This window comes from Bombina bombina, chromosome 7 (genome assembly GCF_027579735.1).
Source record: "Bombina bombina isolate aBomBom1 chromosome 7, aBomBom1.pri, whole genome shotgun sequence".
Lineage (NCBI taxonomy): Eukaryota > Metazoa > Chordata > Amphibia > Anura > Bombinatoridae > Bombina > Bombina bombina.
This window is the reverse complement of record NC_069505.1, coordinates 430664448-430680626: the sequence shown is the minus strand read 5'-3', so window position 1 is coordinate 430680626 and position 16179 is coordinate 430664448. Positions and strand designations below refer to the sequence as shown.

Below are 16179 nucleotides of genomic sequence, written 5' to 3'. Positions count from 1 at the left end.
TTTTTTTTATATAAGGATGATTGGAATGATAGGGAGAAACTGGGTATCCCCTTTTCTCCAGATTTAGCAGACTCTTTCAAGGAGTTTTTTTCCAATGGTACCCAGGAATTGTGTGTGTAAAAGTAATGCAAACCGCAGGTAGTTGTAACTCTGTCACCGGTGCAGTGGCATACTGGTTGATGCGTTGTCTTTTCTATCAGGACAGACACTCCTCTTGAAGAAATCCAGAATAGGGTTGAGGCAATTAAGTTAGCTAACGCTGCTATGTCAGATGCTCCACTTCAAGGTTTTTAAACTGGGAGCTAGGATTTCAGGATTTGCCATAAGGCCCACAGACTGCAAATGCCTCATCCGAGTATACATTTTTGGTGATTCCCTATAAGACCTTGTTTAGTGCTCTGAATTAGTATAATGGTTAGAGCAACAACTTAAGACTTTGACAACTCAAGTTTGATTCCCATTACAGGAAAAAACATTTTATAAAAAAAAAAAAAATTCTGACGTGAGGTAAGGGTAATTCTTTCCCTCAGAATTAGAAAGCAGTTGTCAGTATAGTTCACTTCCTTTCGATTTTTTTTCAAAGGAAGTTGTTCAACACTTTCTTTCAAGCAGGAGTTGTCCAAATTTTACCGTTGACTCGATCACTCTTGGAATCTAAAGATCCTGCTGATGAATCAGTCAGCATGACAGGCCTGTCCCCAATCTGGGAGGATTCTGTATCCCAGGGATACAGTATAGAGTTCAGGATTTTTTTTCTCGCAGGGGCAGGTCTTTGTTTTCAAGATTATCTGCAGTAGAAGAGAGGCGTTCTTACTCTGCGTAGGAGACCCCTCTGACTTGGGAGTGATAGTTCCTGTTCGGTTTCAGGGACAGGGTCTGGGATTTTATTCCAACTTGTTCGTGGTTCCCAAATAAGAGGGAACCTTCAGACCTATTTTAGATCTCAGGGGTCTAAACAAATTTTTCGAAGTACTGTCCTTGGATGGAAGCTATTTGTTCCATTTTTCCGTTGATCCAAGGGGTCAATTTATGACAACCGTGGAGTTAAAGGACACATCTGTATGTTCCCTTTCAGAGATCATCACAAGTTCCTAAGGTTTACCTTCCTGGACAGACTCTGCCACTTTGTGGCTCTTCCCTCCGGTCTTGCCACAGCTTCCAGGATTTTTTTCAAGGGTTCTGGGATCACTGATGCTTCGGTTAAGGGGCATTGCATTGGCGCCCTATCTGGATGACATCCTAGTCCAGGCGCCATCCTTACATCAAGCAAGATCTCACACGGACACGGTATTATCCTTCCTGTGGTTTCACAAGTGGAAGGTGAATTTGGGAAAGAGTTCCTTCGTTCCAAATGCAAGGGTAACTTTCTTAGGAACCACAATAGACTCCCTGTCTATGAAGATTTTTCTGACTGATGTCAGGAAACTAAAGATTATCAATGTTTGTCTAGTCCTTCAGTCCAGTATTCGGCCATCAGTGGCCCAGTGCATGGAGTTAATCGGGCTGATGGTGGCGACAATGGACATCATGCGTTTGCTCGCTTCCATTTTAGACTTCTACAGTTTAGCATGCTCAGACAATGGAACTGAGGTTATGTGGACTTGTCTCCTCGATTACTACTTGAGCAGGAGACAAGGGATTCTCTACTATGGTGGTTGTTTCTGGATCATCTCTCCTAGGGAACCTGCTTTCGCAGTCAATCTTAGGTGATTGTGGCAACAGATGCCAACCTTCTGGAGGGGGGAAGCAGTCTGGGTCTCTCTAAGGGCTCAGGGAACATGGACTTGGTTGTAGTCTGTTCTACCCATAAACATTCTGGAACTGAGAGCGATCTACAATGCTCTTCTGGCCTGGCCCCAGTTGGCCTCGGTACAGTTTTTTTTTTCAGGTTCCAGTCGGACAACATAACGTCAGTGGCTTACATCAATCATCAGGGAGGAACGAGGAGTTCCTTAGTGACGACAGAGGTATCCAAATTAATTCAGTGGGCAGAGGCCCATTCTTGCCGCCTATCGGCGATCCACATCCCAGGGGTGGGTAACTGGGAGGCGGATTTCCTAAGCGGGCAGACCTTTCATCTGGGGGAGTGGGAACTTCATCCGGAAGTGTTATCCAGGCTGATTTTCAAGTGGGGTCAGCCAAAATTAGATCTCATGGCATCGCAACAGAATGCCAAGCTCACGAGATACGGGTTGAGGTCCAGGGACCCCCAGGTGGAACTGATGGATGCTCTGGCGGTCCCTTTGATCTTCAATCTAGCATACCTGTTTCCTCAGTTTGCTCTTCTTCCTCTAGTAATTGCTTGAATCAAACAGGAAAGGGCTTTGGTGATCTTCATAGCACCGACCTGGCCTTGCAGGATTTGGTATGCAGATCGGGTAGAGATGACATCTCTACCACCCTGGAGACTTCCGTTGAGGAAAGCTCTTCGAATTCAGGGGCCCTTCCTTCACCCAAATCTAGTTTCTCTAAAGGAATGTTTACTTTTATCCAAACAGGGATTTTCTGTCTGTTATAGAGACCATGATTCAGGCTCATAAGCCTGTAACTAGAAAGATTTACCATAAGATTTGGTGTAAATGTCTCTATTGGTGTGAATCCAAGGGCTACCCATGAAGTAGTTAGGATTCTGTCAAGAAGGTTTGGAGAAAAGGTTTATTGCCGAGTTCCCTAAAGGGGCAAATCTCTGCATTATCTGTTTTGTTACAGAAATGTCTGGCGGCTGTTCCAGATGTACAATCATTCTGTCAGGATCAGGCCTGTGTTCAAACAAGTTGCTCCTCCATGGAGTCTTGATTTAGTTCTCAAGGGGCTCCGTCTGAGCTTATGTATTTCTTAGATATTAAGTTATCTTGGAAAGTTTTATTTCTTGTTACTATTTCTTCTGCTCGGAGAGTGTCAGAGCTCTCGGCATTACAGTATTAGTCACCTTACCTTATTTTTCATTCAGATAAGGTTTTACGTACTAAATCAGGATTTCTTCCTAAGGTTATTTCTGATCGGAACATTAATCAAGAGATCGTTGTTCCTTCCTTGGGTTCTAATCCTTCCTTGAAGGAAAGACTTCTGCACAATTTGGACGTGGTCTGTGCTTTAAAGTTTTACCTGCAGGCGTCTAAGGACTTTCGTCAGTCTTATTCTTTATTTGAAGTTTTCTCAGGAAAACGTAAGGGACAGATAGCTACGACTACTTCTTTCTCTTTGGCTGAAGAGTATCATACGTTTTGCCTATGAGACTGCTGGTCAGCAGTTTTTCGAGAGTTGTGGCTCATTCCGCGAGGGCTGTTGCTTCCTTATGGGCATTCACAAATGAAGCTTCTGTGGCTCAGATTTGCAGGGCTGCAATTTTGTCCTCTCTTCACACTTTTTCAAAGTTCTATAAACTTGACACTTTTGCCTCGACTGAGGCCGAAAGGTTCTTCAAGCAATGGTGCCTTCCGTTTAGGTTCCCTGTCTTGTCCCTCCCGTATCATCTGTGTACTCTAGCTTGGGTATTGGTAATTAAGATGATCCGTGGACTCATCGTGTCTTAAAGAAAAGAAGATTTATGCTTACCTGATAAATTTATTTCTTTTTTGACATGAGTCCACAGCCTGCCCTGCTCTCAGACAGATTGTGGGTTATTGTAAACTTCAGACACCTCTGCACCTTGGCTTTTCCTTTCTCTTCCTAAATTCGGTTGAATGACTGGAGTGGGAGGGTAAGGGAGGAGCTATTTAACGGCTCTGCTGTGGTGCTCTTTGTCTCCTCCTGCTGACCAGGAGGTGAATATCCTATTAGTAATTAAGATGATCCGTGGACTCATCGTATCAAAAAAGAAATAAATGTATCAGGTAAGCATACATTTTCTTTTTCTTCTATTACTGTGCCGGGAGTGAGGAGAAGGCTGTGCTTTTCTGTGTGGGATGTCATTCAGATCGGGGGGGGGGGGGGGGCTACAGCTCAGTTTGAGAATAATAGAGGGCATAGACGGGTGACCAACAAGACCTTATTTTCTGGTGATGTGCAGATGAGAAGCAGCCAAGAACCCTCATCTTGTGGCACCGAGGTACAAGGGTTGACATAGAACTCTCGATTAAAGGGAACCATAACACCTACTAAAATTCCTTAAAACTAACTTCTACTAAATAATAAAAAACAACTAAGCACAGATGTCTATGCTGGCTGTCCAGTTTACTGCAAACAATTCAAGTAGAGTGATTAAAATGATAGTGTTGATCCAGAGATCCATGCTGCTATGTATGCCGCCATATTGTACACACAGCAGTCATGTGATGCACACATTATATTATTCTGTTATTTATGTTTGCTTAGATAAAATATTCACTGTGATGCAGATGCAGAGCATGTGCTGCAGTGTCTGTTGAAATGCATTCGTTTTCAACATGTTATTCTAAATAAAAGGGACAGTGTAGATACATGATATAAGCTCATACAACTTATAATAGGAAATGAGCAAGAATCAGTTCTGCCTAAGTGCCTATCTGTGCCACAATTAGCTTTGTAAAACATGGAAAAATAAAGCGTTGTACATAAACAAAAAATTTTTTTAGTTTAAATGTGCAACTTACTATGTTTTCTGTATGTCCATGGTGAGTCCATGCAATTTCCAACTGCTCCCTCAATGCAAAAAAAAATCTCATCTCAAGTAAAATACTTTTTAAATGTAGTGTTTTAAATTATTTTGAATTGTAAATATTATATTGGTTAATATTCAAGGGGTAACCAGATTCTACTATTAATGTAATTGCACTGTGAAATAGCAGCCCTACTCCGTTTTTTTTACCTGTTTGCTGCCCCTGCAGTGATTTATGTTCAGCTGTCACAGAGAGAAAGCAGAGGTAGAGCCGAAGCAGTTCTAAAACAAATAGCTGTGCACGGGCTTAGATCTGCCCGGAGCAATTCACACTTCAGCTGATATCATTGCCCCATCCCCCGTAGCACACAGTGAGTGCAGAGATCAACAGAACAAGAGATTCTGAGAGCGAGCAGGGAGCACTTTTAAACTTCCTGTCCTGAGCATGTATGAATGCTCTGAGGAGAGACCGGAAGAGAGGGAGCCAGATAATGTTTATAATTGTAAACTAACAAAGAAATTATTACATTTTAAGATATATATTGATCAGATTTCTTTAGGAAGTTCGTTTTGCACAATAAAACATAAGTAACTGTGTTTGTGTACAACTTTCTCATCTGACACTGCAGGGCACGCTCTGCATCACAGAGAGAGCACTGCAGAATCAGATGTGTTTCCTCTAAGCATATATAAGAATAATATGCTGTGCACCTCACGTGACTCAGTCTGCTGTGTGGCAACGCGCGTTACAAGATGGTGGCATACAAGGCAGTATCAAGCTCTGGATCACCATTGTAATTGAAATACTTTATTTGAACAGGTTGGGGTAAGCTGAAAAAAACACATAGACATCCATGTTTTCTTGGGGTTTTTTTTGCTCATAAGTTAGTTTTAAGAAATTTTAGCAGACAGGTGTTATGGGTCCCTTTAAGTGAGACCCAAGGAGGCTGTGATGCTCAGTTGTGCAGAGTTAGCAGCATCACCTGCAGTATTGTAGTAACTTAAAGATGTGTAGGTGGTGGACACTGGTGTGTGAAGCCAGAGTATAGGGGCAATGAGTCGGTGGGGTGTGGGGATACATAGGCGGCACAAAATGTGACAAAAACCTAAGCGCTCGTGTTCTGTATTTACATCCTGATGTTTTCATTCTAGGACATAAATCAAGAAGTCTATAACTTTTTGGCAACTGCTGCTGCTAAATATGGAGTTGGTTTCTGGAAGCCGGGATCCGGTATCATCCACCAGGTAAAGCGACTTCTGGATATTCAGATCGGCAGTGCAGTATTAACCTGTGCCTGACGTTACCCACCTGTGCCCCTGCTGGGTGCTTTGTGTGAAATAGCTTAGGTACAGATGGCTTAGTGTGATTAACTCTTTCCCAGCTGAAGCGCTTGTGCAGGGACTTGCGGCCCTCTGGCTACCAAGGAGCTCATGTGCTTCAACACCAACCCTAACTCAATCAAATTATCCATAAACTGCAGAGGACATCGGGTATAAAGCAGAACTGAACGTATATAGTTATACACTAGAACTGTCAGTACTGGGGGGGGGGGGGGGTATACACCTCTGAGAACAGATGTTTGAATTGAGCACAAAATTCTGAATAATTAAACCCTCAGCAAGTGCTGTCCTGCCCACGACAAACATTACTGTGTTCTGTGGCAATGGAAACTCAGGCCTGCCTCAAGGTCACCCCTAACAGAGAAACCTCATCACGTGCACTTGTTTGCAGAAGCAGCAGACTTAACCCATTGTGTGCCACTCCCTATAACAACGCTTGTTTACATAATCTGTGAGCTCCTGTCACACTGCCAGCTATTGCGCCTGCCAAGTTTACTAACCAAAAAGAAGCTACTGAATTCTTAAAGGGCTCCTACAAGCCAATGTCCTCAGGGTTTGTGTGTATAGATCATAGGCTTTACTCTGAGATTTCTTCCTTTAGAAATAATCCAAATTCTTTGCCTTTTTAGGGAGTTTAATTGACAAATGATCTACTAGATCTGGTTAAGATATTTGCATTCAGTAAGTGTCATCCATATTGTGCAAGGAAAACATCTGACTTGGTTTTATTAAAGGAATAGTCTAGTCAAAATTTAAACTTTCATGATTCAGAGCAACAACTTTCTAATTTTACTCCTATTTTTTTTTTCTTCGTTCTCTTGGTATCTTTATTTGAAAAAGCAAAATGTAAGCTTAGGAGCTGGCCCATTTTGGTTCAGAACCTGGGTAGCACTTTCTGATTGGTGTTTAAATGTAGCCACCAATCAGCAAGCACTACCCAGGTTCTGAACCAAAAATGGGTAGTCTCCTAAGCTTAATTTAAATAAAGATAACAAGAACAAAGAAATTGATAATGAGTCAATTAGAAAGTTGCTGCTCTATCTGAATCATGAGTTTAATTTTGACTAGACTATTCAGTTAACAAGTTATTGTAGTATTGACCTTTTGGGTAAATGTTTTCTGTATTTAATGTACAATATAGCTATTTAGTCCCTTGTGTTTATTTAAAAATGAAGTCATAAGACCCACCCCCTTACACACTGAGCTCATCCGCTCAGAACACAACTAAGTTTACCAGCTCTTTGCAGATTCACGTGTTAGTGATTTAGAGCAATTTTAAGAGACTGTATATTCACAGCACAACTGGTCAGCGTGTTGCTTACTTAGCTGCTTATCCCTTGCCCGTAGGGTCTCTGTTTTTGTACTGGTACGGCTGTGGTCGTGCGTGTGTGCGCAGGGTCTGTTATTGTACGGCTGCGGTCGTGCGTTTGTGCGCAGGGTCTGTGTGTAATTGTACTGGTATGGCTGCTATCGTGTTTGTGCACAGGGTCTGTTATTGTACATCTGCGGTCGTGCGCAGGGTATGTGTAATTGTACTGGTACGGCTGCTATTGTGTGTTTGTGCGCTATTCCCATGGCCAGATCTTTGATGTCGCCCTGATTAATAAACTGACCCTTCTCCTCAGATCATCCTGGAGAACTACGCTTTCCCTGGAGTGCTTTTAATTGGTACAGACTCCCACACTCCCAATGGAGGCGGTTTGGGGGGGCATCTGCATTGGTGTAGGGGGAGCAGATGCTGTGGATGTTATGGCCGGAATTCCCTGGGAGCTCAAGTGCCCGAAGGTGAGACCTGCATGTTGGAATGATTCTCATTAGTAATTATATAGTATTTAGCTGTCAGTGCTAAGTCATCTCTCATCTAGGCCAAAACACTGTACCTAGAACCTCCCTGTGTTTGTACTTAATCTTCCCTGTAGCCCAGTTCTGTCTGAACAGGACCTCTTGTTCTAACACCTGCCCTGAACCATTTTGTGAGCGAGTGACTGTTGGAGGTTGTATGCTTGTTATGGCTAAGGAAGCTTTACTGATTCCATAATGAGCTTCCGATCAGATCCTATCTCAGGACGGTAGACTGAGTGTAACACATTTCTGTCCTGTTTAGGTAATTGGGGTTAAACTGACAGGAAAGCTCTCAGGCTGGAGCTCCCCCAAGGACGTCATTCTGAAGGTAGCGGGAATCCTCACGGTTAAAGGTGGCACTGGAGCTATTGTAGAGTACCATGGGCCGGGTGTGGATTCCATCTCCTGCACTGGCATGGCCACCATTTGTAACATGGGGGCTGAAATTGGCGCCACTACCTCGGTCTTCCCATACAACTACCGCATGAAGAAATATCTAGACAAGACTGGACGGGCAGGTGAGTGCAGAATGTATTAGTTTTATTTTTAATTAATCTACAGAGGAATTTCCTAAACTGTTGCATGAAAGTATTTAGCCCCATCCAAGGGGTTAATATAACTAAACTTTTTTTTTTATTTAACACCAGCTTTTTGGGGTGCCTGATGGTGTGAGAGGGGTGTAATTTTACTGGTGAAGCAGACTTTATACGTAAGTTATAATTCTGGTGCTGAAAATACCCAAATCGCACTGCTGTATTTGAAAAATGAATTTGTGAAACAAATCGACAAATACACATATTGATCACCCAGTGGTAAATTGCCATAGAAAACACTGTGTGCATAAAGGAATTGGCGAAACTATCATCGGGGGTTGTCATGTACCTTGTTGGAGAATGGCTTGATATTTCGGGGCTGGACTGACTTTACTCTACAGGATCAAACTGATGTACTTCAGGAAAGTTCTCCTCTGTGAAAAGCACAATGGGGCTAAAAGACTCCTAGGTGGTAACTCGCTATTGAGCTGTTTGTTGCTGGTAGAACGCTGTTGAGTTACAAAAACATAGATAGGAAAACTTTTTACACAAAGGGACTGCTTTGTTTGCTTGGATTAGTACTGTCCTTCTACCCGGCAAAGTCTTTTGTGTTAAGCTTATCAACTTGGTTCTTAGAGGTTTTTCAAATCAGTTCTATATATCTGGAACCATGACAGGTTCGTATACAGGTATTAATAGAAAGGTGTAGGGTGAACATGGTTCAAACTAGGAACCTCTTCATGGATAGTTCCTTGATGTATACTCCACTAATCCCCCTGTTGGCGGGATTAGATTTAACCTGAGTGGACAGTCCAATCATATTAGTATATTTAGATATTGATAGTTATATAACTACAATATTATCAATAAACAAAGAAAACAATACAACACAGTTCTCTACTACATGACATTAACATTAACTTGTATACTAGTTCCCATTGGTGGCTCCATTTGAAAGGTTGTGTAGGATGACAAAGTTCAGTTCTACATCTATATACTTTGGAGTTTAATTATCTAGAGTGTAAATGAAGGATTCCCAAAGGAAATGCATTTCCTGGAAGAATGATAGTTTCCCTAATTTAAGGTAATAAAATAGTTCCCAGAGTAAATTTGTGTCTACTCGAGTTATCCATTCACTAATTGTAGGAGGTTGTGTGGATTTCCAGTGTCTTGGTATTAGCTGCATTAAACATTGTTTGTTTGTAACAGTTGTTTTCTGAGTTTACATGTTATTTCTCTAGGGTGATTAAATACACCAGATATTCTTTGATGGGCGTACAGTTCCACCAAAGCTGTAGCATGTGACCCTCTCCTCCTGAGTATGTGTGTGTACACACACACACTTAAATCTTTTAGTCCAATCTTGGTGAGGTCATGGTCCCTAGCTCTCTATCCCAGCTTTTTGTATATGTGGGTAGTTGGGGGAACCAAGGAACCAATTTGCTATGTTTTGGTATAGAGTGGAGATTTTTTTTTATTTTTTTTTATTTTTTTTGTGTGTGCACAAAATGCACATTTGTTCAAATGTAGTTAGCGTTCGAGTGAAATCCCGCTTGTTTTTATACATAATGAAAGTGTCTGAATTGGTGATACCGAAACCAAAAGTTAAAAAAGGGTTTTCTAAAGAATCCAAATGTTTAGTTTTTGAATTGCTATTGTCTGTTAGAAGATACATAGGAAGGACCTCATTTGAGCCTGGAGGAGGGAAAATAATCCCCTGGTGCGAATTCAGGATTGTGTAGTAAGGGGAGAGTATCGTGTTGAGATTTTGTTGTAGGCCTTGCGAATATGCATCCAGTCTACCCAGGTTTCATTGGCAATAGAGGAAAGGAATATTTTTTGTTTGCTATTGAGATCAGGATTCCAACAGTTTCCACCTAGATGTTGTGATAATGAAGATTCAATTTGTACCCATCCCTTGGACCCTTTCCCTTCAAATTTGCACCATTCTGAGATTCTCTGTAGAGAAACCGCTAATTTATATGAAATAAGATGTGGCATTCCTAATCCCCCTTCTTTAGGATGTTTGTAAAGGGTATTTTTTGTTAATGTGCGGGGGTCTGCGTTGCCAAATACAATACATGATTTTTTTTTTTGTAATGTGTCTAGGTCTTTTTAAAATGCCTGAAATGGGTATTATTTGTAATAAAGCACTTTAGGAAGTAACCTCATTTTAACCGCTTGAATCCTTCCAGACCCCAAGATGTTTTTGGGGAGCCAAGAAGAGGTTAAGCAATGAAATTCCGAGACTAATCTAACCTATTTTGTTTTCCCGTAGAGCTAGGCGGTCTGGGGTAATGTGGATTCCTAAATATTTTAACTATTTAGTTTGTGGTTTGATGGGGCACTGTGATTGTATGGTTTTTAAATCCTGCTGGGAAAGATTAATAGGTAGATATTCCAATTTGGATGTGTTGACTAGAAAATTAGAGAGTTGTCCTTATTGTCAGTTTCGGAAAGTGTCGCCTGCAGTGAGCGTTGGGGGTGGCTGAGTGTTAGTAAGATATCATCTGCAAAGATTGAGAATTTGTGGATTTGATGACCTATTTCAATTCCTTGTATGAGGTTATTCATCCTGATCCTAGCGGCTAAAGGCTCCAGGAATGGGATGAATAGGAGGGGGGAAGAGTGGGCAACCCTGTTGCGACCCTTTCCAAATTTCTAAAGGTTCCGATAAGCTTCCATTGATCCTTACTTGTGCTGTGGGATTTGTGTAGAGGGCATAATTTGCTGTAAGAATTTTGTGGGGAAATTAAAATGTTGACGTGTAGGGTTGCACCGATACCATTTTTTTTATGACCAAGTACAAGTACCGATACTTGTTTTCAAATACTCGCCGATACCAATTACCGATACTTTTTTTTTTTTTTTTTTAATGCCATGTGACAGTTTACCAATCACAATACAGACTAATTATTTAAGATTCCTTTATAATTATAAAGGACTGTAATTCAAAAGACATTATGAAATAATAAAACAGTTTTATTTGTCAAAAGTTTACTGAACATGTTTATAAATAAAACATATTACAATAAAATATTAAATTTAAAGAAGTGATGCAATTGGGTTGTAGGGCTGTAATATAACATCAATCTGACATTTGTATGGAGGTTGTATCTAAGTTGAACAGTCTCACTTTCCACACTACTGCATGGGGCAGAAATATATTTTTGGGCCATTTTAGCCAGAGCTGGACATCTGTTAACTGCCCAGTACTTCAGGGGTTTGTCTGAACGCAGTACAGTGATCTCTACTACAATAATACAGATAACAGCAATTTGTATTGGCAGAACAATAGTAAACTATTTTTAGTTTAGTCTCCTCTCCAGTTTAAAATGAAATGGGAACATGCAGTTTGAAAAAACGCCACAAGGTAGCATATGGGTAGGAAGTGGAGGTATCGGTTTAAGTATCGGTGCATTTGCACAAGTACTCATGCAAATACTTGGTATCGGTACCGATACTAGTATCGGTGCAACCCTATTGACGTGTAGCTGAGAGAAATTACCAATCGAGGCGCTCAAAGACTTTTCGGCATCAGTGGAGAAGATTATTGCAAGTGACTTATTTGATAAGATTTGTTCAAGTAGATTAATAATTTTTACGGTGTTATCTTTTGCTTCTCTTTGTGGGACAAAGCCTACTTTATCTTGATGATTGATGTACGGGAGAATTTGATTTAAACGGATTGTGTGAAGTTTGGCATATAATTTTAGATCTAAGTTTAATAGAGAAATTGGTCTGAAGTTGGCCATAGTGTTAGGTGGTGAATAATCTGACAGAAACCTCTGGGAGAGCATGACATTGTGGGTGGATTAATGGAATTTTTCGCGGATACCAGGCTGCCAAGGCCACCCTCTCTCCTCTTGTTTTTTGTGTTCCTACCAGTTTCCCTTTTTATTGTTACCATTATTACATTTTGCCCTGAAAGAACTGATCGCTGGCCAAGACTCTGCCAGAATCTGTGGAACTACTCGCTGACTGGGCCAACTGGAGATCCCTGCTGAACTTTGGGGACTTGTTATGTCTTCAATGGACATGGGTTGGGGTGATTGCTGAGGGGTAGCTGGCCCAGAGTACCCTTTGCCCGGCTACCGCTCAGGCCCCCAGTGACTGATCGTGTTTTTTGGACTGGGACATCTAGAGGCCCAGAGCTCTCTAATGATACCCGGGAATAGCAACTGCTCTCTTGGGATCACCCCGAACTGCGACCTAGCTATCTTGGGATCTCTGACTCCTATGGAGGCACCTGTCTGGAGGGACAGTGATCTTTTGATCAGATAAGGCTTTTATCAAGATGGCAAGTGTATATAAGCTGTGTGTTTGTCCCAATAAAGTCTGTTCGTGTTTCACCTTAATACTGGTTTTGTCTGGTTATTAGGGTGGGCTACTTGCAATAGTCACTTTCCCGCTCTACAGGTTCCAGGGTAAAGAAGGATCGTTTTGGCGGAGATACCCAGTTGGGGTATCCTGAGATCGTCACAGAATTAATATAGCAAAAAAAAATGACAGCCCTAAATATACAAAGCATCTTGCTTTAGAATTGCACACTGCAGCCACAAACCTACAGCCTCTCGCTTTGAAATTGCACACTGCAGCCACAAACATACAGCCTCTCGCTTTAGCATTGCACACTGCAGCCACAAACATACAGGCCTCTCGCTTTAGCATTGCACACTACAGCCACAAACATACAGCCCTCTCGCTTTAGCATTGCACACTACAGCCACAAACATACAGCCCTCTCGCTTTGAAATTGCACACTGCAGCCACATACAGCCTCTCGCTTTAGCATTGCACACTGCAGCCACAAACATACAGCCTCTCGCTTTAGCATTGCACACTGCAGCCACAAACATACAGCCCTCTCGCTTTGAAATTGCACACTGCAGCCACATACAGCCTCTCGCTTTAGCATTGCACACTGCAGCCACAAACATACAGCCTCTCGCTTTAGCATTGCACACTGCAGCCGCAAACATACAGCCTCTCGCTTTAGCATTGCGCACTAATCTATTTCAGGATGAATAATCTTTAGATTGTTTTCCTCCAAAAAGCTTTTTTTTTTTTTTTTTTTTAATTGATTTTTATCCATCCTGATTTTCTCACTACAAATCTGTTTATTTCCTCCCCCCCCCCCCCCCCAACGTAAAGCTTACCAAAATACTTTTGTAAGATGCTATATGCAAAAATTATGGGGGTGTGAAATGAAAATGCACAACTGGCATGAATGTGTTTGACTTGTCTAGCGCAGGAGGTTCCTGTATTATGCAGACTGTGCATGGTTTCCCTGTTTAGTCTGTATACGCTGTGTACAGGATATTAATTGTAACTATTTATTGCAGATATCGCTTCAGTGGCAGAAGAGTTCAAGAGCCATTTAGTACCCGATGAGGGGTGTGAATATGATGAGCTGATAGAGCTTAATCTAGATGACGTGAGTAATATTATTGTTCCTGTGTGTCAGTCTGAGCAGATATTAAATGCTGAGATTTAAAGAAAGGGGACAGATTCACCTGGGTGATTATTTCTTTACTTTTGTTTACAGCTGAAGCCGCACATCAATGGACCTTTCACCCCTGACTTAGCGACTCCCGTGTCTGAGGTAGGAGCCGTAGCTGAGCAGAAGGGCTGGCCGCTGGATATCAGAGTCGGTAGGTCACGTTCTGAGATGGGCCCTGATAGTAATACGTTTTGGAATTTGTTTCACTGACAAAGGATCAAGCCTGAAATAATGCACATGCCTAGAAATACTTTTTTACAGATATAACAGGAAAAGCAAAACCAGAGAGAATACAAATTTGTGTGCAGCACTTAAAGGAACATTTTTTTTTTTTTTTTTTTAGAAGAACATAGAAGTAAATTGTAAAGCTGTAAATTGACAGCTGCCAGTACCCAAGATGGCGGCAAATGGATAGAGGGGGAGGGTTAGAGAGCTGTTTTGGGGATCAGGGAGGTTGGGGGCTAAGGGATTGGGGGGGAAATCCTACACTGATAAATATATAGATAGATCTATCGCTATCATCTTAGTACTGGCAGAGTTTCTTAAAGGGACACAAGTCAAACTTAAAATGTCATTATTCAGATAGAGCATGTAATCTTAAACAACTTTCCAATTTACTTCCATTAACAAAATATGCAGTCTTTCCTACTGAGCACATGCAAGAATTCACAGCATACACGTATTTGCGTTTGTGATTGGCTGATGGCTGTCACATGGTACAGGGGAAGTGGAAATAGACAACTTAAAAATTTTATTTAAAAAAAAAAAATCTTCTACTCATTTGAAGTTCAGATGAAGTGCTATTAGTCAATTTGCATAATCAACAAATGCAAGATAAGATGACTGGTACTTTAAGTACTTAAGATGGGGGGGGGTGACAATTGTGGGGTGGGGGAGGGAAAAGAGCTGTTTGAGAGGGGTCAGGGATGTGTCATGCTGATCTCTACACTGAAGCTAAAATTAACCCTAGAAGCTACCTAATTACCCCTTCACTGCTTGGCATATTAAGTGTGGTGCGCAGCAGCATTTAGCAGTCTTCTAATTGCCAAAAAGCAATGCCAAAGCCATATGTCTGCTATTTCTGCACAAAGGGGATCTCAGAGAGGCATTTACAACCATTTGTGCCTGGACACTTTAAAATATATAATATATATGTATATGTATATGTATATATATGTATGTATATGTATATGTATATGTATGTATATATATATGTGTATATATATGTATATATATATATGTATATATATGTGTATATATATGTGTATGTGTGTATATATAAAAACATCCAGACAGATGAATGCCTCATAGCGCAAAAAGTTCCACTTTATTGATATTGGAGTAAAAGCATAGCTGATGTAAGCACTCCATATAAAAGAAATTGACACAATGTCAGTGATCAGGACCTCACGCAGACATGTTTTGTGCGGTTGCGCACTTGATCAAGCAGTGATCAATAAAGTGGAACTTTTTACACACCGTGGAGCCTTTTTGTGCTATAAGGCATTCATCTGTCTTTGGATTATTCTATTTTCTTACGAAGCGGCTTACAGACTGTTCTGAATGCGACAGCTGCAGGTCTCCAGTAATCTTGACACACCCACTCTCCATAGCCTGCCGAATCCCAGCGTGATAACGGGTATCGTTACTGACTCTCATTGTGCGCTTATACACAGCCTCTGTGTATGTATGTATGTATGTTAACTAAAACTATTTTGGGAAAACCGACCACAAGCAACTCACTAATATAGCACATAATATTTGATACTGTAAATGCTAACATATTTTGAGTGGTGTGCCTACGCGAGGACCAATCATCGCCCAGACACGTATCCTCATCCAATAGGAATGTCTGGATTTCTCGCAGCTGCTCGCGCCCCTTTTAGCATAGAGTATATGTGTGTACAGGGTACTCCGTCTCTTTTCCAGACTCCACCCCGTGTTTTAGTAACCCCGGGCTAAGAGCTCCCTTGGCCAGCTGTGTTTTTTTTTAATTTATTTTTTATGTGCGCTTGCTGCGCCAGGGAAGCTCTTAGCCCAGGGCATTTGAGGGTAGTTCCGGGACTGTCTCGGTGATACTGGGGTGGGTGGCAACCCTACTTGTGACAGACAAGCCTCAGTCTCCTGCATAATCTCCTCAGATGCCTAGACCATCTTGTGAGTAATTTAGCCCCATGCCTGCCAAAAAGGGCTACAGTGCATTGTATAGGAATACACTGCAATCCTCTCTGGTAGCCAAGGGGTTAACGCAATAGAGTGAATAACACAGGCTGCTTTGTTTTGTAGAAGCCAGGAATATGACCAGTAATTCAATTATTGTACAGATCTGTGGTACTTGAGGGCTTATAGTCAGTGATTAGGAAAGGGAATTCTCTGCAGCAAAA

At 41.5% G+C, this 16179-nt stretch overlaps 1 protein-coding gene across 1 annotated transcript in view; it reads left to right on the top strand.

The window, feature by feature from the left end:
* Positions 1 to 16179, top strand: part of ACO2 (aconitase 2) — a 50720-nt gene that overhangs the window by 16588 nt on the left and 17953 nt on the right. Inside the window, 6 exon segments of the mRNA XM_053721324.1 lie at positions 5729 to 5821; positions 7543 to 7620; positions 7622 to 7702; positions 8022 to 8277; positions 13638 to 13729; positions 13841 to 13946. Of these exon segments, the coding sequence (XP_053577299.1) occupies positions 5729 to 5821; positions 7543 to 7620; positions 7622 to 7702; positions 8022 to 8277; positions 13638 to 13729; positions 13841 to 13946 (706 nt within the window).